Here is a 23,443-nt window from a genome sequence, read left to right on the forward strand (position 1 = left end):
TAAGTATAAACTGTTGTGCAAAAGTAGCTATGAACATTTTTCATTTTAATATTTTTGAATTTAAGTTTGTTTCATGTCCGATATTGCCCAGTATTTATTGTAAAAATATCCTGTAAATTTGTTCAGGGAAGGTGTCCCAGGAGATGGTTAAAAGCTGAGAATCCTTGAAAGCTCCAGCCAGATATCAAGCCAACGATCATACCCTTCAAACACAAGATAGCTTATAACTAGTCCAAGCGAAAGCTCTAAATTTGAACGTAAGCAATACTCCATTTATGTTATAAAAATGCAAAAATTGCAAGGATTTCTTTTGTTCTTACTTTCATATCAAGTATAAAGTCTTTGAATTGCATGGAGTGGCTGGAAAATGAGAGAATAGATACTGGTAAAAGATTAAAGGATTTCTGCAAAGAAAAGTAAACTGCACGCTAGTTACTTTGTATCAAAGTGATTGTAATTCTTAAAAAAAAAAAAAAAAAAAAAAAGATAAAGAAAGCAGAAATATTCTTTTGAGGGTGGTAATCTCAATCTCGCTAAAATGAACGATGCTGTAATTATACCTATATTTAAACACAAAAAACATAAAACGATAATAAAATTTTCCAATGCGTTAAATTTCTAATTTGATACAATAAAAAGGATCGAGCATTGTGAGTTATATTTTTGCGCATCATAATTGTTCTGGTACAATCATTCATAATAATTTGCCGCAGACTATAAATGTGGGCGTGAACCGAAAATGGTCTTTTACATTTCATAATTATGATGCAGCTGGCAGCTCTCATAACTATAAGGCAAAATACACACACTATAATACAGGAAATGACATAGCGGAAGTATGAGTTAAGTAAGGCTTATACTGAAATTCTAACGATGTGTAACCAGTTCGCCAAATGTCAGGACAAATATGACTTTCGCTTCCTTTTTTAAGTAGTTACCAAACATTTTTAGATTCTGCAGAATAGTATTTTCATTCTATTAAAATGTAACATGTTTGCAGAACACTAAATCCACTTAGCGATGCAACGACGATGAACAGATTAATAGACTACCTCGTAAGGTGAAACATAGCACTTGACAATTTCCTAAGGAAGAGCATACCACCTTTGAATACAACAACTAGATGATATGGCAAAATATCCTTGAATTTCTGAGCATACTATTTATACCACACCTTGCGGCGACTATTAGATTTTCTAAATCTATGTAGTAGTCATCGAGTTTATATAGAGGACATTTATCAATATCAGCAGTACTGCCAAAATGTTGCGTGTTGATTAATAAGTTTCTGATGTATAAATTATATAAGTGTACATTCTGCAATTTTTATCTGTTGACATTTATGTAGCTCTGTGTTAAATCACTGAAGATAATTTCCACGCTGACCGACTGACATTGCTTCCCATGGGATCCAATTATATTGTACGTTTATCACATAACTGATTTTAAGTAACAAATTATACTGTAGTTGGACATATTGTTGTTATCAATTTTTATTTACATGGTCAAGCTGATACAGTCAAAATGACAATGCTATTCCTATTCTTAAAATTGTTTACATAACAACTTTTGTTTTTGTTTGTATATTGATAAGGTATTAACATTATGGAATGAAAAAGTGATATCTGTGAAATTACCAAACTCATTATCGTATAAAATAGAATCAAACGTGACATTAAGCATTTCAGAAATGTCTATGATGTCAAAATATATTGCATATGGTGACCATTTGGACGTACTTTTCTACAGAAAATCAAGTTATTCGAAGTCGATTTAGAGTAGAGTTTAAATTGAATTTTTCCACAGCAAAAATTTAGAGCAGTATAACAAGTTTAAAAACATAAATATAATTTTCTTACAAGCTAACCAAATGAGTTTTGTTTCACAGTCTTAAACTATAGTAACTTCCAAACTATGCGAATTCAATACTCAAATTTGAAGTAGTACATCTATAACTACTGGTTGTAATAGATTAATAAAATCAAAGAGAGAACCTGTTCCTCGAACGCTGAATCCATATCGAAAAGCCATTACTAGCTACGCCTTACTGTTTTTGTTCTATGGCGATAAACGTTGAAATAGGAAATAATTAATTTTAACCATTTTCGGTTTCGATAGTGTTGACAGTTGAGATAATAAGTACTCTCGAGACTCTCGACCGTTTGCAGAAAACCGCTTGTAGCTATCTAATACCAATTTTGATCTATAGTGATAAATATTAAAATCGGAAATGGTTAATACGAAACATTTGCGGTTTGAATAGAGGTTAATGAAGAAAATGGAACCTATACTTCGCGTTCTGAAACAATTGCAAAAAACTGCGTCTCGATATCTCTGACCGTTTTTGTTTTATGAAAGCCAGTATTGAAACCGGAACTAATATTAAATGTTAACCCTTCCGGATTTACTAGAGTGTTCGGTATAGTCATGGTACGTTGCCTTGAGACACTGAATCCTTTGCAAAACACCGCTTGTAGCTATCTGTTACCAGTTTTGTACTATTGAAATAAAGTTTGAAAGCAAAAATAGTTAATTTGAACCACTTCCTGTTTGAATAGAAGTTTAGTGAAGAAGATAGAACCAATTCTTGTTACACTGAAATTATTACAAAAAGCTGCGTGTCAATATCTCCTACCATTTTTGCTGTATGAAATCAGTGTTAAAACAAGAAGTAGTAGTTAATTTCAACCCTTTCCAGATTTGGTAGAATGTTGCTGGTTGTGACCATATGCTTTCTTAAGGCGCTGACGATATGCTCTTTTGAGACGCTGAATCGTTAACAGAAAAACCACTTCCCGCTATTTATTATCATTTTTCTTCTATAGTGATAAGTGTTGAATCCAGAAATGGGTAATTTGAATAAACAGTTAATGAAGAAGATGGAATCCATTCGGGGAACGCTGAATCGATCGGGGAAAACTGTATCTCGATATTTCTTACGTTTTTGCTATATGGAAATCAGCATTGAAACCTGAAGTAGTATGCAATTTGAACTACTTTTGGTTTTGGTAGAATGTGCTGTATAATGATGGTGCATTACCTTGAGACGCTGAACTGTTTGAAAAAAAAAAAGCAGCTTCTCGCTAGCTGTTATTCTTTCCGTTCTATGGTGATAAACCCGTTGAAACCAACCAGCCAAGTGACCAACTTAAACCACTTCAGTTTTAAATAGAGAGACAAGGGAGGAAATGGAACCTATTCCTGAGACAGTGAATCGATTGCAATAACCGCGTCTCGATATCTCTTATCATTTTTACTCTGATACCTGTCAATACAGAGATGTAGGGAGGTACAAAGAAGTTCTCTGAAGATTCCTGACACTCACGCATAGCATAGTTTGGAAGTCTAATAATACAGAAAATCCCTTTAAACACTCAAAAATTATAAACAGATAAAAGAACAAAAATATGTATGAACGTTTTGTCAATTTTAAATTAAACATGAAGTATATTAATTTTACGCCTCTTGGGGGCACGGTGGCTCAGTGGTGGGGCACTTAACCTCTAGTAAGTAAGGCTTCCGGTTTGATCCGCGGCAAAGTAAGATTGTGGTGAACAACATCATGTCTGTGGATTTTCTTAGAGTACTTCCTCTTCCTACCACATTCTCATTGCATCAATTTTTTCCATCATCATTCACTTACCTTAAACACACGTCTCCCTTAGCCTGAAGGGCATAATCGTGGGACTTTAAATTGAAAGATTCCATTTTTCATTTTAGTTTTACGTCTCACAGTTTTATGTTCTGAGGATAAAGTAGAGGATGATTAAAGAAAGTTAGTGATTATGAAAGAAATGGGAAGAACCCAAAGCAAATCACGAATGTGATGTTCTCCATCACAAATTAACAAAGTCTGAGATCGAAGTACCCAGAGCACTATAATACTTCAAGAGAAACTTTATCTACTGTTGTTCCCCTTTCTGGCACTTATCGTGACTACCCGATTCAACAGGGACAAGAACACAGAAACATCGAGAACAATTGAATTAGAGATTGGATAAAGGGGAGCGTTTCACACCAAACTACTTTTGGAAAACGAGATACAAAACCATTGACCGAAAATATCAGTTACTTGTTCAAAAATATTTGTACGGGGCATTTCTAGCGTATGCTAAGATCTTTCACTTCCAGAAACACCGGAGGTATAATGAGATTAGCTATTTATTTAACAGAAATTATCGTCGAATGTTCTCTTTTGGTTTTGGAACATTGTACTCTTTCCATCCATCGATTCACTTAAAAGCGCTGATGCTTTTCAAAGCCAGTCGAAAGTAGAGGTGGGAAAAATAGTTTCTTTAAAATAAGAACCGATTTGTAGAAATACTGAGAAACAAGCACTTCGGTTTTCTCTAAACCGAACTCTCGAAATGAAATGAAATCTTTAAGTTTTACGTCCCACGGTTATGCCGGTGAGGCTAAAGGAGACGGTCCGAACTCTCGAGACCACTCGAGCATTGCGATCGGCATCACTGAACAACCGTGCCCTCATTTGTTGATTGTAATTAATACCGTCATATCATAAGCCAATACTCCACAAGACGTATATAGTATTTCTATCTACACGTTCATATATTCCACTTACTGCTTTTAGTTATTTTTAAAAATCAATTGTCAAACCTATCCTTTATATACACTAAAGTAAACGCATTAAAGCGAAACGCAGGTTGAGCAAGACCACATCATACTTGATATTCATATACGTACATTGATTTCAAATGCAGCTTTGTTTTGATAACATTAGGAAATTTAACACAGGAACAAATTCAAATAGTCACTCATGAAAATAGATTTATAAATTTATAGAAAGTAACCAAGGATAAATTCAGAATAATTTCATTTTTTTTTGTTTTGTTTTCACGATTTACACCGTTTCAACATCGAATTTGTTCTTGAAAATAAATATCCAGCACATTCATACTCTTTAGCTTGAATTAATGGAAACAGTTCATATGGTATTGCCATTTTAGTTAAATTTGCTAAATTTGTTACCTTCTTAACTTGGTCACCTTAATAGGCTTTGTATCTACGTATGAACTATTCTAGATAGGTTCTTTTATTTCTCTTAATTTGGACATTTTCTGTGGGACCAAAACTAGTCAATGCAGGTTTGATTCTACAACATCAATTTCAAATTAGTACATACAAATGACACAGCCGATTTTAAAAATACATAACATTACAATGTTTCCTCAATATCCTACATAAATTAAATTTGTTTATATAATAATATATTTTTAATCGAGTTATTAGCTGCGATTATGTTTTAGCTAATAAAGTTGGCTAATTGTATAAAAATACGAAAAAGTGTGTATTTTCGCGATTGATACATTACGTAACAATATGACATATTAGATTTTTCAACTTCATATATTTTTCAACTTCTTTCTCTTAAATTTTGGATTTTATGTATTTTTATTATCACGAAGTGGTTTAAACTTACTTCACTTCTCTTATGCTGTCTTGTTTCAGAAGCCAGTTCCTATGAAGCTCAACTAAATTCATGAATTGTTCTGAAAAGGAAAAAAATATTATTTATAAGATATTAGCAATATAGATGCTGACAAATCAGATGGATTGATCAACTTCAAATACATTATTTGTTTTTAAAATGGATAATCATCACAGTAGTTGTATTAATGTACACTTACAGAGAAAGCTTTTCTTTTAAGTGTTTACGAAATGTTTTCAATCATCTACAGTTTTGTTTAGATATTGAAATTGGGAACAAAGTAAGCGATAATCATAAGGATTTATGACACTAACAACTGATTTCTAGGTAGCACACAGAATATGAAAATGAAAGGACAACCAACAGAGAGGAGAAATATGCATATCATGTCTTTGCAATCAAGTAGAACAGCTCAGTAGTTTTCATTATATGGGAGATATTAGCCGTTTATACTTGATATATGAACAGAAAATTGAAGAATAGGAATAGCTAATAAAACCTTTAGAAAGGAGAAATTTGTAGGCGAGTAAATGAAAAATTAAGAAACAGATACATGAAGTATATACGATAGTTTAAAGTATTTTACTGCATGAATCAGAAACATAGATATCATGGAAAAGCAATGAGAAATAACTTGTGATTTATTCGAAATGTAGATTCGAAATGTAGATGTGGATGAAATTACGAAGATCATATGTATACTAAATGTGTGAAAGCCTACCAACATGCTAAGTGCAATCAAGATCGGATGAATTGCTTACGATATATATACTATTCCTGTTGTTTAGAAAGAAAAGATGAACCAAAATGAAAGATGAAAAGATTAATAAATTACGTTGCATTACAGAACTACATTGGAGTTATGGTAAATTCTTCGCTTCTAGTATGATCTTACCACATACTAAATAGATCTCACCATATACTAAATCACTATTGTTACACAACTAAATAGTTTATGAGTTTGTTTACTTACTGTGCAAATCACTCCAATCTCCTGCACTACCACCAAACTCAGTGGGAAGAATTTTTCTTGGTACGTGTTTATAAAGTTCCGTATAGTCATTTCCATAGGCGAAAAACTAAAATATAAATAAAATTATATTAAGGTCACTATAAACACTCTTGTCCAAACTTATATTCAGTCCAAATTCTCTTGTCTTCGCGAACCTTGTCATAGAATTTGAAGCTTGAAATATACAACGATAATTATGTCTGTTGTCTGTGTGGTTGTGAAACGTGGTCGCTTACTTGGTGAGAAGAATTCGGACTGAAAGTATTTGAAGATACAGTCCTGAGGGAAATATCCGGACCCAGTAGAACGGGAACGAGGAATGGAGGAAGTTTCATAACTACAAACTGCATAATTTGTACGGTTTGCCTGACATTGTTAGGACCATTAACTTTAGGAGCTTCAGGTGAGCAAGTCATGTAGCCAGAATGGAAGAAATTAGAAACACTTTCAAAATTTTAACTGGAAGTCCAGTCAAAAAAGTACTATTAAGGTGACCTAGACACAGATGGAAGGACAATATTAATATTAATATCGCAGAAATAGGAATGCAAAGTAGAAACTGGATCCATTTAGCTACGGATAGAAGCCAATAGAGAGCTTGTGTGAATGCAGTATAGGTAAAGTTAGTTAGTTAGTTAGTTATAAATACTGCTTAACTTGCAAATAGATATAAATAGTCCCGATAAATCGATAAGACTTTTATTAAATGAACTTATACTTAACTTGCCGAAATCACTAATAAATTCTTAAGAATTAGTAATGCTTCGGAGAGAATCATAGCGGAAACGAAGGGTTAATTTTAACATGCAGTAAACTATTTTTTATTGATAATGAAACAATAACCATTTTCTATATTATGTTACAATAGAGACATTCATATTCATTATATTTATCACTTGATAATAAATTCTACAATACAGTATTATTAGCGTATAACAATAAATAAATAAATGAATAAAATTTTAAAACATTTCTTTTAAAATATTTTCTTTAAAAAGTTAACAAAAATTAAAGCAAGTAGTACTTAAAGATAAAAAAAGATTTGTTTTCAAGAAAATTACATTATTAAAACCAGTTGAGAATGCTCGAAGAGTATTGCCAGAACGAACTTAAAAAGAATTATTTCTTTTTTCAAAATTTATATGGAATTGTATACTAATAACGCAATAATTACTGAATCAATAACTAATGACGCAATAATTATTGAGTCAATAACTAATGACGCAATAATTATTGATACTATAACTAATGACGCAATAATTATTGATACTATAACTAATGACAGAATAATTATTGAGTCAATAACTAATGACAGAATAATTATTGAGTCAATAACTAATGACAGAATAATTATTGAGTCAATAACTAATGACGCAATAATTATTGATACAATAACTAATGACGCAATAATTATTGAGTCAATAACTAATTACGCAATAATTATTGAGTGAATAACTAATGACAGAATAATTATTGAGTCAATAACTAATGACAGAATAATTACTGAGTCAATAAGTAATGACGTATTGATCAATATCGATATCATTTCTCTATGACTTACGGTTCCGGAGATATGGCTTCTTAAATCTCCCGAAATTGGGACATTTTTTAGCCAATATCACGTTAACGGTAAGAGTGAAGTGACAAATTCCATCACTTCTTTCAGATATTTTGATGCTCTATCGAAAGAAGGGCTTAAAATTGAAAAATTCGCAAATAACAGACACACTTATAGACATAGAGAAGTCAGTAACGAACTTTTTAAGTTTGTTAAAAATCTGTTTATGCATGACTAAAGAGAAAAGCATGGGTCACAATATTCTCATTGGACACAAAAGTTACAGGAGATATAAGTTTTTATTAGATCAATGATGAGCAAACTACAGCAAGAGGACCAGATGCGTCCTCCCCTGGAAAGTTCTATTCAGCTCGCAACATGAGTCCTAATCTGACGAATGAAAAGAAGAGAGTGTCTTCCTAAGAGTTTGTATTAGGAACAAATTGATAGATGATTATTTAACTTCACTTATGACAGTGCATTCCAATTCGAACCAGATTATGAGAAAATAATTTTGTAAATTGCATCGTTGATAGTTTTAATAAATTAAACCGACCCGCCTATAATTTTGTCTTTATTTTTGGCCCTCTCCCAGAAAAAAATCATTTGCGTATCACTGAACTAGACCATCATTTTAAATAAATAGTGGATTTGTTATACAATATCATACAAAAGTACTATAGTCATTTTTTTAAAAATCCATTCAGCGCTTCAAGAGTTCAAATCATTCCAATAATTTTCATTGCCAAGGAGTATTGTATCTACTTGATGTGCTACAGTTTTATCACAAATTTATTTATTATTAATTTGTTTCACTTACACTCGTAGGGATAGTATCACTTCAAGTTTGCAATATTGTTAAACATTGAAAACTTAGGTTGCTAATACTATGGCATAAACTTCAGTGGAATTTTAAGTAAAATAATAATCCTTATTAACAAACAATTACATTATGTATACATATTGAAAGAGTTTTTTTTTACAAGTTAGTTTTTAATGATTGGAAACGTATGAAGTATGGTGTATATTTTAACTTTTTGAACTTAATTTTAGCATGTGCTGAGAAACTTTCAAAGGCTTAGTAAAATAACAACTGCAACAAGTGGAGGATTGATGTGAAATAACATGCTTAATATTTAACCTCTATGCTGGTTACTTCTAAACAGTAGATAAATTACATTGTTTTTAATATAAACTATATTAAGTAAAATCTCTGGTTGGTCTATTTGTTTTTTAAGCATTTCTACAACAATAGCTTTTGTACCTTTGCATCATGTAAGTATTCTTCGTTAGCTGTATAGTCATTATATAGCAGTCTATATCTTGTTATTTACATTATTTTGGGGGCATTTCTTCTTACCACTTCACCCTATATGTATATTCACTTCACCTCCACGTCTGGGGTGAAGTGAATAATTTATCTTATATGATTCGTTTCTTTCTTTTCACGTTACTTCAGACACGATATGAACCATATTTTATTTTCAGAATACAGAAGGTGTGTCCTATTCATATATAATTGTTAATCAGCCATGCTACCATTTCTGTGTAAGATTTCTTCATTTTCATGCTTACTATGTTCACTTCCCTACGAATTACTCTATGTCTACACGAATAAGTATTTTCTATTATACTTACTTTAATTAAAGTGCAGCCTCGGACATATTACTAGTGCTGATAAGGTGCGCGAAAAACGTAGAGCAAGAACTATTTCTAACCTAATATGAACTAAAATTATTTACATCTTTATTTTCTTGTAATTTAAAAACAGTTGCAGGTCAGTAAAAGGGGTTCGGGGTTTAACTACCCTTCCTCGAGTAAGATATGTAAAAATAAACATTTACCATATTAAAATTAAGGTGCAAAAACATCTTAAAATACTGTATATCAAATTGAGATGGTGATCTCTCATCCATGACGAACTTGCGCGTACGCTACTGCTCGAAATACCACATTGCTTGCTCTTTTCGAGAGAAAGAAAGGGATATCTTATTCTGAAGAATATACCCAAAAAATGGTAACTGAGAATAGATGAAATTTTCTACAGTAAATCACTTTAGATGCATCTTTGTTTATACAATTTTTTAGACTGGACCAAAAAAACACTATTTTTACAATTAAGATGAACTGTATATTATAACTAGAAAATTTCACTGAGGAGGAATAGTTACATCGTTTAGTTTTAACAGGAGATGTAATGAATTATTGTACAAATATTCTACAACAAACTATTTTAGATTTGATGTCATTATTTATACTGTTCACAGGAGTGAAACTATGAAAAGGAAAACAGGTTTATCAGATGATAGATAATGCACAAGTACTTTCAATTGTGTCCTTTAGAAAACATCTAAACTAGTTTTCATCATTTCGTAAACTTGATATGGATAATTTTATACTATTGTATTGTATCAACTATGAGAGTGTATTTTTAGCTCATCAAATCTCTCAGTCTACAATTGTTTTTTTAAGTTACATGATAAATGTTACTGTTTAAGAAATATCAAAGTAAATTAAGTGTTTACTTACCCTGTCTCTTAATTTCCTCTGTGCAAAGTACTTCGCCATGCTTACAAGAGTCATCGCAAAGAAATTTGAATTCACATAAATTATCTTCTTAGTCCTTTGAGGATAAGCTTCCTAGAAAAAGTCCACACAAATATGTAGATATTAATACACATTCATACTAAATAATAGTTTTACTTTAAGTCAAAATTTTAAAAATAAACTATGTGAAGACTTTTAACTCTGTTTGATGTTATGCAATCATCTGTGTTAAAATACGTTAAATGAACAGCTCAAGGAAAAACAATGGTAAGTGACATTATCTAATTTTCGAGTAGGGTATAAACTGGAAAAGAAAGTTCAAAATTCTCATGCAGTTCAATGCAATGACACATACCAAACAAGATTCCCTTGTCATTTGGAGAACATTTCCAAAATGAAACTACCTACATACTGCTCTGTGGTTTGATGCCAAACTATTCCACCTAATAACTCAATTTCTCTGAAAGGAGTGCTTACTCTTGTCTTCCCCTGAGTCGCTCAAATATAGATGCCCGAGTTATTCTGGGAGATGCTGAGTTTTAAAATTCCATACAATTGAATTCAATAACACCCATTCCATCTCGAATAAAGTATGTTAATATTAATTTACACTACTAACTTAATGATAATAATATCATCAACAGCAGGTAGAACTTGCATTGAAAAGTTTCCATTCTCAGCAACTTCTTTTGTCTTGCGTAGGAATTTTATATTTTTATCACAGTTTAGCAACTGCAAATCTTTTCTTTCTTTCTTCCAATCATTCTTTCTTTGACATTCCCAAGAATACAATTTATTTCTTAACAACTCTAATCAAATTTATTTCTTTCCTCTGGATAAGTGCATCATTCTTCTTTTCTATGTTACTTTTTCTAATATTCTCTCATTACTTTATTTTTCTTACCTGAACAACTCTCCATTTTTGCTGTACAGCGATGCGAACTCATCTTCTGGCTTTTAATATATATAATTTTTTATAATGCATTTATATTTTGGTAATATAAATTTTTATAATACTTCTTACAATATAGTACACCACACAAAACCGTGAAGTAGACTTTATACAACTTTTCGTATGGGCAATTTAAGTTATTCCACTACAAATATTCCACTACTTTCTAACTAATATGATGTAATGATACACTGCTTGAAAAAATAAACAAATTGATTAATGCCGAAAGCTAAATACGATTTAACTTTCAAGTATTTACTTTCCTTAAGAGTTCGGTAAGGTAAATGAAATATAAGACACTTGACATTCAGATGTTTAGTACGAAATATATACGCTCTCAGACCTAACCACACTCAACCTCGTAGTCACATAACCAGTCTGACATTACGCTCGCTAGATCTCATATTCACGTCATTTCAAATTCATTCACTCGACCTCATGCTAATTCCCGGTATAGACTAGTCAAATTTTCAGAAAAGCAGCAAAATAAAGATGGTAACGGCATTTTTGGGGAACTATGTTTTTAAAAGACTATTGACATGTTCGCATGTGAAAAAAGGAGTTGCCAAATTTTCTGACAGGTAGGGACGCTTTTACAGTGTTCCCAACCATATATGTTTATTATGAAGGAAATATCCAATTATTATTACGAAATCTTTGTGAAATCGCAGTTTGTTTTTCGTTTCATTAATATATGAGTTATGTTTAAATTGTTTAACATTATTTTTTAACATGTTTATGATGCTTCATGATCAGAAGTGACAATGTTGCCAATCGGTTGTTCTATGTACTGTAGAAACTTTTCTCTGTATATTCGTTGTCCGCACATTGTAAATACTTTTTTCAGTATTATGTTAAACACATTCCTCTATGAATCTTTGAATTACAACAATTTGGTTTTCAATCTATTTTTCAGTTAATCTTGAAGAACATCACAGTAACTATCATGCCGGTGTAAATTAACATAATGGAGCCTGTAACATCGATAAAACGTAAATTTCCAGATGCATATGATCCGGATAAATGTACATTTTGTCAAGTAACAAATAATGAATATGTAAGAGTGGCCAGCGACGATGGAATGTTCAAAATGAAGGAGTGTGCTGTGCGTAGATTGAAGATTCGGGATGTATCAAATGAAAATGTTATTGAACGCATTCAGAACGTAATTACAGAAAATACGGATGTTAGTGTTCTATAGCATCATTCTTGTTATTCTGACTTTACTCACAAACAGAAAATTGGTCGTATGCAGAATAGGATTGATTTGCTTCAAAGCGGATCATCAACAAGTTACAGGGCGAGACCACTCGGGAAAATTACAGTGAAAGTTTGGGTAACAATTATAGTGTACCTTCATCTTCACGAACGTTAAGAAGTGATGTACAGCCTTTAGACTTTAAAAAGTGTTTATTTTGCCAGAAAGAAAGGAAAGACAAGTTATTTAATATTACCACATTTTCAATTAGTGAGAAAATCCTACAGAAAGCAAAAACTCATAAAACACTGTCAGTTCAGTTGGGAGGAGTAAACGATCTAATTGCCACGAAAGGAAAATATCATTCCATTTGCCTTAAGTCATTCTACAGGGAAGCTAAGAAAACTGATGAAAAATCTAAGTCATGTGATATACCACTGGTGTTGCTTCTTCAGGAAATACAATGCCACATTAACAGAGGAGATATTCTGGAACTAAACGATGTATGGAGTCGCTACATTGAATTGGCAGAATCCTCTTTAACTTCCATACCCGTTAGCTATATAAGCCGACGTTCAATATTTAAAGACCATCTGAAGTCAGAACTTGGGGATACAGTACTCTTCATACCCAGAGGAAAAACTGACGTCGAAACAATGTCCATGCTTCTGATTCCATCTTAACATGCTTGTGTGTCGTATGATGTATGAAGGCGAGGCATTCATTCCAACTTGTAAAACTGATGACTGGTTTCTTCCTCTCATTCATACAGCCTTGAAACTACGAACCGACATTAAAAACCATTCAATGTCACAGTGTGTTCATATTAGCCGAGAAAGTGCTTCCGATTTAGTCCCTGAAAGTCTTGTAATGTTTGTAATGTCTTGTAATGAATACTATTTGGAGGAACAGATGTACTGAATCGTGAAAGTGTTAAGTGAGCGCGATATCATAGTTGATGATATTGATCGCATCCTAAGCATTGCCCAAGATATTGTTCATTGTGTAAGCAAGGGAAAGCAACTGACACCAAAACATATTGGTCTTGCTTCAACTCTTCACCAAGCTACCAGAAATAAGCTCCAAAGCAGACCATGTGATCAGCCATTATCAGCCACAGAAGCTGGATACAACATTATCAGAAAGAACACTGCAATCTATGGATGATATTACAGGAGCCGTCATACCTTCCAATCTTCAAGCAAACAAATTTATTCACTTCACTGTCGATAACATAGATATCCTAGATGAAACGCTTGATGGAAAGAATACTTTTCATGCAACTCAAATGGCGCGTTGGCAGAGAAATGAAACACCAGTACAATTGACAGAGATTTCTCTATCGAAAAATACTGTGCTGAGGGCACCAGAAGTAATAAATAAAGTGTGCAATATCCGTAAAAACATGCGCCCCCCACTATTGCCTGCTTTCAACCAACCTGTAAAAGATGAGTGGTATTCACCAAACATAAATTCAGAACATTGTGTAGTTGCTAAAGCAACTGATATGCCATTCTTTTTTCAACGTCAAGAGCAACAAAATGATAACTGGAGCAATTTTAATAAGCACCTTGAAGGGAGAGACGAAAAACCCTTAACGACTGTTGGCTATATGCCGATTCTGATCGCCCCAGCTAACGAATATGACACTCTTAACACATCATTCAAATATACCTTCATGTTTCTCTTAAATTAGACCAGAAATATACTGTTGTTACGGCTGATGAAGCTCTATTCTGCAAACTAATGGAACTGAAGTGGGCAGTACCAGAATATGGAGAAAAACTCATCATTCAACTTGGTGAACTCCATACTGCCATGAAGTTTCTAAAAGTCATTGGGAAACACATGGATGGAAGTGGGCTGCAAGAATTGTGAGTAGAGAATGGATTACTGGGTGAAAATGCAGGTAATCAGGTACTAGCTGAAAAATCTTACAATCGAGCTATCAGGGCACATACACTAACTCTTCAAGCATTGTGGAGGCTACTACTCCCACAACTTTTTCATTTTATTGATAACAACGACCAAGAGTTAGGACAAAATATAACATCTCTATGTACACAGGAAAACGCTGAAGAACTTATAACACTTCTAAGAAGCACAAAATTTCTTAACATACAAAGTATGTTCGTACAGCAATTGACGAAGTGTCCCAACTTTGCTTTTTGGTGGAACTATATGGAAATGGTTGAAATTTTACTCCTAATCATTCGCGCCCAGCGTCAGGTAAATGGAGACTTCATATTTATTCGTTTGTATCCATGTTACCCTTCTTTGCATGTTATAATCATTACAATTACGCAAAAGTTGGGTAGTGTTTACATAGCTGAAATAAACCAGTTACCACAAAAGGTGCTATGGGAATTTGAACATGGAAACTTTGTTATAAAACGATCTAAAACATCCTTCAATCAAGTCGATCCTGACTAGGCACAGGAATGGCTAAATTCTACTGGAAAAAGAAGTGGCAGAATAGTTGGAATTACGGAAACATCAACTGCTTTGAATCGGTGGGCACTATCCTATAATCATAGGTCTAAGATTGCTGAAGAGACATATTCTTTGTACAACGTTACGGCTAATGCTGAAAACGAATTCTTCATCCAATACACTGAGAGAGAAGGAAGACGAAGATAAGCTACTTTCTCTTTTTTTCAAAGTTTCTGGCGTTCGTTAGCATAGTTTCACTGCAACTGCAAAATATTTTTACTAAAGATGTTGCCTCAGTAGACATTGAACATTTCCTCCTTCATGCTTCTGAACTTGGTCAACAGCAACTACTGAAATTTGTGAAAGAACGATTACAAATAGATTCAAACAATTTTTCAAAGGTATGTTTCCGTAGCAAAATCACTACAAATAATCCAAAGACCTTTTAATCCTTATATGAGGTGAAAGTGTTCAGAAAATCAGAGGAATACTTGAAGTTAGATCGAAGCATCCTCCAGCGTCTTATTGCAGCATATGAAGCAAAACTAGATGTCAATCTTAGTAACATTCTCCAGTATGAGCTCACTCCCGTTCCTTTGGCCTTGTTAAACACAGATACATCTTTAAGAAGTGGCCAAAAGTCATTGTTTATGAAGGCATTAGAACCTGAGCAAGAAAACGTTCAAAATATTATTTTTTCAGGTGAATCAGCTATTATCATTGACGGACATGCCCTGATTTCCTCCTTAGGCAGACCTAAAGATGCAAATACATTTGGAGATTTTGCTAATATATTTTCGTCCTCAGTGCTTCACAGTGCCCAGGAATATAGTAGGATGGATTTCGTTTTTGATAGATATGACAATGCTAGCATTAAAGATGAAACCAGACGAAAACGAGCGAAACAGTCAACTCAGATTCGTCGTGTTATAGAAAATGAAAATGTACCTCTTTCAGTCTATTGGAACAACTTCCTTGCAGTTCCAGATAACAAAAAAGATTTGGCAGCATTCTTAGGCACAAAACTTTTAGATATGTCTCCTTCTGATAAAGAAATTGTTGTAGCCGGAGCATTTGACGATCTTGTAGATGTGCGATCATCCAATCCGAACTCAGACATAAAACCATTACAAGCATTGCATGAAGAAGCCGACACACATATCTTGCTTCATATGTTAAAAATCCCACATAAGACGGTCGTAGTCGCTTGCCGGGATACTGATGTTGTAGTGCTTTTACTAGCCCACTTTCAAAAGTTCTCAAAAGGACGTCCGGATGAAGACTGGTACAAGTGCGAACCGAAAGTATATCAACATAAATAAAATCCATATGACAATTCCAGAAGGTTGTGAGAGATCTCTGATCCCATTTCACGCTCTCACAGGATGCGATACGACGTTATTTATTAGTGGTCACACGAAATTATCGTCTTGGAAAGTTTTTGAAACCCATTACTCCTTACTGGAAGACATTGGGGAAGTAGAACTTACATCGGCGAAGATCGCAGCAGCAGAGAAGTTTGTATGTTACATGTTTGGTTATGGTGATGTTATATCCATTAATGATATCCGTTACCTTCTATTCACACGTCGGAAGTTACCACCGACAAAAGACGCTCTACTTCAACACAATAAGAGAACACACTACCCGAGTTCCAGAGCCTCAAAGCATGGGTTGGTATGACAGTGATGGTATTCTTAAACCGATCCTAATGACATTGGATCCAATCTCAGAAGGTTGTTTTGAATTTATTTATTGTACATGTAAGACAGGGTGTTTAACAAAGAAATGCAATTGTAAAAGTAACAACAATGTGTGTACTAGTAACTGTAAATGTGGACGTGCTACTATTAACTGTAACAACAAACTTGATAGTTAAGTGTAAGCTGTGTGTTTGAATCCTTCTATTTGTTTATATTTTCGATTTCATTATTCCATATATCAAAATATGACAAAAACTTATTAGTAAAGATATAGGAATTGTAAGCTTATCTAATTATGTATTCACTTTATGTTCTGTTTTAAAACGACTTTAAATATGGTTCCCTTCTGAAACCACTATTGTAAAAATGCATATAAATCATAAGTAGACTTATTTAGAGTTAAAAAGAGTTTAACAGCGTTTAGTGCATAATATATATATATAAGTTGTATCATACAAATATATATATATATATATATATATATATATATATATATATATATATATTTGTATGATACAACTTATTATGAAATTATACGTTATTACTTAAATTTCGTGTGCTTTAAGAAGAAATTGTTCTACATTTTCTGCACAAAACCAATGGATGATACTCAATTTCATTTTAAAATAGTAAGGACATATATAGAGAAAATGGTTCTTGTCTTGAGTTTGCAACACTGCAAAGCAAAGTTATTGTAACACTGCCACGTAATTTTTCTATATAATAAAATATTATATTTTAATATAATTAACAGTAACATTTTTATAATTTCATAATACCAATTTTCATGTTCAAGAGCTAGTAATATAGCAGTAGTTATCAACACTGATAATTTCAAAACCACGCATTAGAAAATTTGGCAACCATGATTTTTTTCTTCAGAACGCTCAATTCCTTCAATTTGCATAGGTTGCCTCAAATTCCGCGCAAATGCCGTAAGGTGTCTCTTTATTTGAAATTTTGATTAGTCTAATATCACCTTTCTGGTATCACGCTCACATCATTTCAACATCACACCCACTGAACTTCTCGTTCACATCACCATTGTGATTTCAAGCTCAATCAACCTTACATTTCCAAATTTATTTTGACATCATACTCGCTTAATTTCATGCTCATAAACCAGTCCGATATCACGATCAATCGACCTATTGTTTACACCAGTTCGAAATCATTCACTCGATCTCACGATCACGTCACCAGTCTGACATCATGCTCACTAGACCTCATGCTCACATCATTTCAACATCACATTCATTCAAGCTCATGTTCACATCACCAATCCTCTAATCTTAAAGAATTCCGAGATATGTACGTCATTATAACAACTTCAACTTCGATTTCATCCTCTTCCACACCGCATTAAAAAAAAAAATCTTTGTTTAGTGGTCACAAATCCTGTGTACTGACTAAATTTCAAGTTACTAGCTGAAATACTTTCGCCTAGATCAATCTCAGTCAGTACTTTTGTATAAAAATATTAGTCCCATGATTAAGATGTCTAGGACAATTTAGAGTTCAGATAATGTAGTTAAGAGATACAATTCTCTATTACCATGTTCTACTTTTCATACAAACATTGGCTTAACACTAATTTGGTAAAATAATTTGATGTAGAAAAATAATGTTTTTTTAAAATTTTTACCGTTTTATACAAAATACTAATTAACTTCCAGTTTTTATTCTACCTCCACTTTTTATTTTAACTGCACTTCAAGTACTAAGAAATAATATTAGCTTGCCCCTTTAATTAGCTTATCATTGAGTTATAGAACAATTTTCCATCATTACCTGTACACAGCTACCACATTTTCTAAGAAGAGAAAATGTTATGGTGGTTAGTTGTCCCAGAGCAAACTGAGACATATCATATATGTATATATTTCCGGTTGCCAAACAATCTAAAAGAATTTGCAAGTCCAAAAGAGCCATGGTCACTCGGCAAAGTTCCGAAAAGTCAAACTCCTTTGGGGCCATCCCATTGAGACCGAATACAAACACACGATGACCTTCTGGTGTCAAGTCTGGTAGAGGACAAATGTATCTGCAAATGAAAGAATTTTGAAACAAATAAATATTCAATGAATATTCATGGAGTAACTGGAGACACGAATATGCATAAATTGTAACATATACAGTAGGACTCAGAAATATACGATATTTACACGTTCAATTGCATATTGAGTTGTCATTAATACACCTTTAACGTAATAGTGTCATTTGCAAGACAAGTATTATAAATAAACGGCAGTACTGTTAGCATTTTTGAAACTGCGTTCACACTTTGCCATGACAGTAAAAAAAAATACTAGATCGTGATTTACTAAACATGCTGATTGTAGCAACTATCAAACTAAATGACTTGAAAGATTTTTAAGTGTGTTTGCCTGTTGGAATTACTGGATGTACGAATACTTAAATAACATAATTTACGTTCAATAATAATAATAATAATAATAATAATAATAATAATAATAATAATAATAATAATAATAATAATAATAATAATAATAATAATAATAATAATAATAATTAATAATTATTATTATTATTATTATAATGTCTCACTAGACAAGTACTTCAAGAAAACTTTGTTTACTGCTTTTTTGTACTCGCGTTGTTCCCAAGTTCAGTGGAAAGTTTTATCAGTGCTGCTTATGTAAGGATAAAAAGGAACAATTGTAGCAAATCAAGTGTTGTTCTGAAGGTATGCAATGTAACATGCAGCCATATTTTAAATTTTTTAATACATGTACTGTAGGAAGATTTACGTTATTTAATGCACATCGCTGCAAGATTCAGTACATAACAAAATTTAACTCTATCATGAACGTCAATATTTCCGCTAGAATTTGAAAATCTCGGTGATTTGATAGAATGCTAACCTCTGATATAACTACCAAGCTCTAGTGTACGACATCATGCTTAAAGGTTTTCATAGAAGTTTTCAGTTTTCCAGATGTAATTTCATCCCACTTATACACCCATAAAAATTTTCTTGTGTTTGTAATTTCAGTCTACATGATGTGATTGAGATGTACTAAACTATATTTCCGTGATTCCTTTTTAGTTGCAACTCTAACCTCTGGCTTTGCATTTGCTTAGGTTACCAAGCTACAATTATCTGCTTATAAATAATCACAGAACACTTCTACTGTTTTCACATGCTATTTTGAAATTTTAGTATATCATTCGTAATAGATTTTATTTATTTCCTTATGAAAAATTTTAAAACTTACCCTTTCTCAAACCACAACTGAAACCCTGACGAGTGTGGATCTCTGTGACTGAAAAGCTCTGGTGCTGACCTTCTTGTAAGGAAAAACTTTTCCAATTTTTTCTTACATTTTTCAACGTCATATTTACAGTTTCTATAGAAATACAATATAAAATTCTCTTCTGAAAAGGAATACAACAAAGAAAAATTCAAATATAATTTTCTGCTAAATTGTAGCATAAAACTCAAAAATTAAATGGAGATTATTTTCATTGAATTTGTATAATTTTTAGAAAAATCTAAATACAAGAATAGTAAAACAGGATATGTACACTTTTCCAAGCCAGCAAATTACATTTTTATGAATTAAATTCAAAATACTTCCTGTTTACTGGTGGAAACTAAATATGTAAACTTACTGCTAAATAGAAAATTTTTAACTAATCCATTACCAACTTTTTCCAGCATAATAGATCTCAGTATGAATAACTACTACTAAAAATAAGACAAGCTAAGGTGGACCGAACTCTAAAGCTTCAGATGTGCAAAACTGTAGAACAGAGACTCTATTGTCGAGCCAAGCGTCTCTGGCTAAGCGGGCCATCAATTTTTATTTCCTAAAGCATGGATTATTTGCCCATAAAATTTGGTTCAGATCCGGTCAGTAGTTATATAGAAATAAAATAACATATACAAGGCGAGCCGAGCCGAACATATCACTGCTCAAGCCCAGTCACGAAATATAGCGATATTATTCCTTAGATGATGGGATGCTTACCCACCGAATTTTGTTCTGATTCGACCAGCAGTTACCAAGAATGAAGTGCCATATACCTACAAAGCGAGTCGAGAAAAGACAAGCAAAGTCGAATCTGTCTTTGGCCACAAAAGATACCATTTTTATTCCTTTGGTCATGGGTTATTTGGGCACCAAATTTGGTTCAGATCCGACTAGTAGTTAAAGAGAAATTAAGTACTATTTACTCTCTCTCTCTCTCTCTCACACACACACCAGGTGTGATACCTCTACAACCTCCAGGATGCATACGCCGGAAGCTAAAAATGATCAAAGTGACATATTATGATTTACCATTCTCATACATTTTAATCCATAAAGTTATAATTTGCTTGCCTGTTTAAGTGTATGTATCATGTTTTGCCATTCTCGTATTGATAAGCTCATATTCAAATTCACATTCAGATATAACACAAAAAGAGCTTATTATAAACTTAAATGGGATTGTGTGTGTTACACATCCTTATGCAACATCATGGTTATGAAAGGCAGGGCCTACTATGAACGTGTGCTCCTCCAATCAAGATTAAAGGATAGAACCCGGTACAGTTGGCGGGTGTATAGAACATGCAAGATCATTTCTTGAAATATAGGTCTCTCCCCATCCCCCATTTTGCCTCTAAGATAGCTTTATTAAACGACCATTGCACCGTTCTCGATTGTGAGATTGTGATCTGTAATATTATGTCCAAAAGTTCTCTCGCGATTATCTATTTTACAACTCTAACGTCATTTTTACCAATATTTCTATCAAAATTTACGTGCATTTACCACTCATTTCTTTCAGGCATAATCACGGTACTAAGTTTATATATATGGTAATGACAATTTAAGTAACTGTTATTATGGAACGTAAAAAAAATCAGATTCAATTATTATTTGCTTCAAAATGAACATACACTAAGCGAAGATTAATCCAAGAAGGTGGACAGTAAATTCATTCATGATGATATTCAAACAAGAAAATAAGTTATTAGTTATCTGTGTAAATTGGCAACTTTTTTGGACAACAAAGAAGTTATTCTAATTTGATTAATTTATAATTTGAGGTACCACATAATTTCCAAACCACGGTTATCGAGTTACCTACTTGAGACTTATTTCGTCACTGGAGAATTTCTTTCAAGTTCTGGTTTGTTTATTTCTTTTAAATGAATTTACTGTTCCCCTTCCTAGATTAATCTTCCTTTGTGTATGTTCATTTTGAAGCGAATAATAATGGAATAAGATTTTTTCGCATCCATAATCACAGTTATTGAAATTGTCATTACTATATTCACTAAGAGATTCTGAAATAAGGTATAACGTCAAATTTATAGTATTTGTCTCCAAAAGTTAAAATAAAATAGCTAAATAAAATAATTCATGCACATAGATCTGTAGCCCTACGCAAACATCCAGGCTCTCTTGCGACTAAAGTATATACAAAAGACTCCTTTCTATACGTTAGTTTCCACAGTGTCTTAAAACAGAGCAGTACAAAAAAAGAGGAAATTACCTTGCACATCGAATTAATAACGCATCGCAAACTGAGACAAAGGTCTATCTTCTGATTTTGATTGTGTGTATGTGATAATTCTAGATTCAGGTTCGCTCACACCTTTTATAAACGTGAATTCTTCCACAATTTATTAGAACATTCCATTAGTACTATTTGTAAAAAGAATAAAAGAAAATACATAGAATATTTGTAATTTTGACACTTAATGATGAGAACCATATTTGTGAACAAACATTCAGTGCGATTTATGTATAAACCCTACATAGTTCTGGTAAAATTTGATAGAACGTGAAAATGTGAATGGTGGTAACAAAAACAGTCATTCAAATGTCAAAATAAGAAGCGTTCTTTACATTGTCTATGTTTCATAATAAGGGATTAACAATCTTATTACTTGTTATATATAAAAAAACATCTTCATTTTGATAAAAGATAAAGCCTAGTATTTACTTTAGATAAGATACAGCTGCAGATGCTCTGACAACAATAAATAATTAATTTCTAACAACAGGAACAATATCAACATTTCATTGACATCTTCTTTTATTCAAACAATATTTTACTGAAATATATATAATGTATATTGAAAACAAACACTCCCTTCAATTGAAACGAATTGATTTATCAGGAAATTTCGTCCTAATCCTAATGCAATTAAGAAAATTCCGAGGATTGTAACAAAAAGAGAAGTGTTCTTATATATATATATATATATATATATATATATATATATATATATATATATATATATATATATGTATAACATTTCTCATGTGTAACAGAGATTGATTTCAGAAGTGTTAACAGTTATTACGTTTATGATTCTTGCCAGTTAATAAATAATACACCAATATGTCATTAAACTATGAATGAAATCCATTCAGCTTAAGTACCTATTTAATATATCTCTTGAAAATAGCTTAATATACTAATTCGACAAATTATTTGGTAAAATTGATCATCACTATATGATCTGAAACATTATGATGATGACAACTTTGTTTATATTGAGAAACTTTTAACATTAAGTAGGATCCTGCGGTAATATCTTAAGCGTTTCGTTCAACTTTCATGTTA

General features: G+C 32.5%; 1 protein-coding gene across 1 annotated transcript in view; it reads right to left on the reverse strand.

Annotated features, from left to right (window-relative positions):
* Positions 1–1,485: 1,485 nt before the first annotated feature.
* Positions 1,486–23,443, reverse strand: part of LOC145693148 (alpha-tocopherol transfer protein-like) — a 34,687-nt gene continuing 12,729 nt past the window's right edge. The window contains exons 3-7 of the mRNA XM_081768886.1: positions 20,092–20,251; positions 18,644–18,896; positions 10,549–10,659; positions 6,423–6,528; positions 1,486–5,510 (exon numbers count right to left, since the gene is read on the reverse strand). Of these exons, the coding sequence (XP_081625012.1) occupies positions 5,437–5,510; positions 6,423–6,528; positions 10,549–10,659; positions 18,644–18,896; positions 20,092–20,251 (704 nt within the window). The 3' untranslated portion in view covers positions 1,486–5,436. The remainder of the gene's footprint in view (positions 5,511–6,422; positions 6,529–10,548; positions 10,660–18,643; positions 18,897–20,091; positions 20,252–23,443) is intronic.

The sequence above is a fragment of the Thermobia domestica genome, chromosome 8 (genome assembly GCF_964235325.1).
Source record: "Thermobia domestica chromosome 8, izTheDome1.hap1.1, whole genome shotgun sequence".
Lineage (NCBI taxonomy): Eukaryota > Metazoa > Arthropoda > Insecta > Zygentoma > Lepismatidae > Thermobia > Thermobia domestica.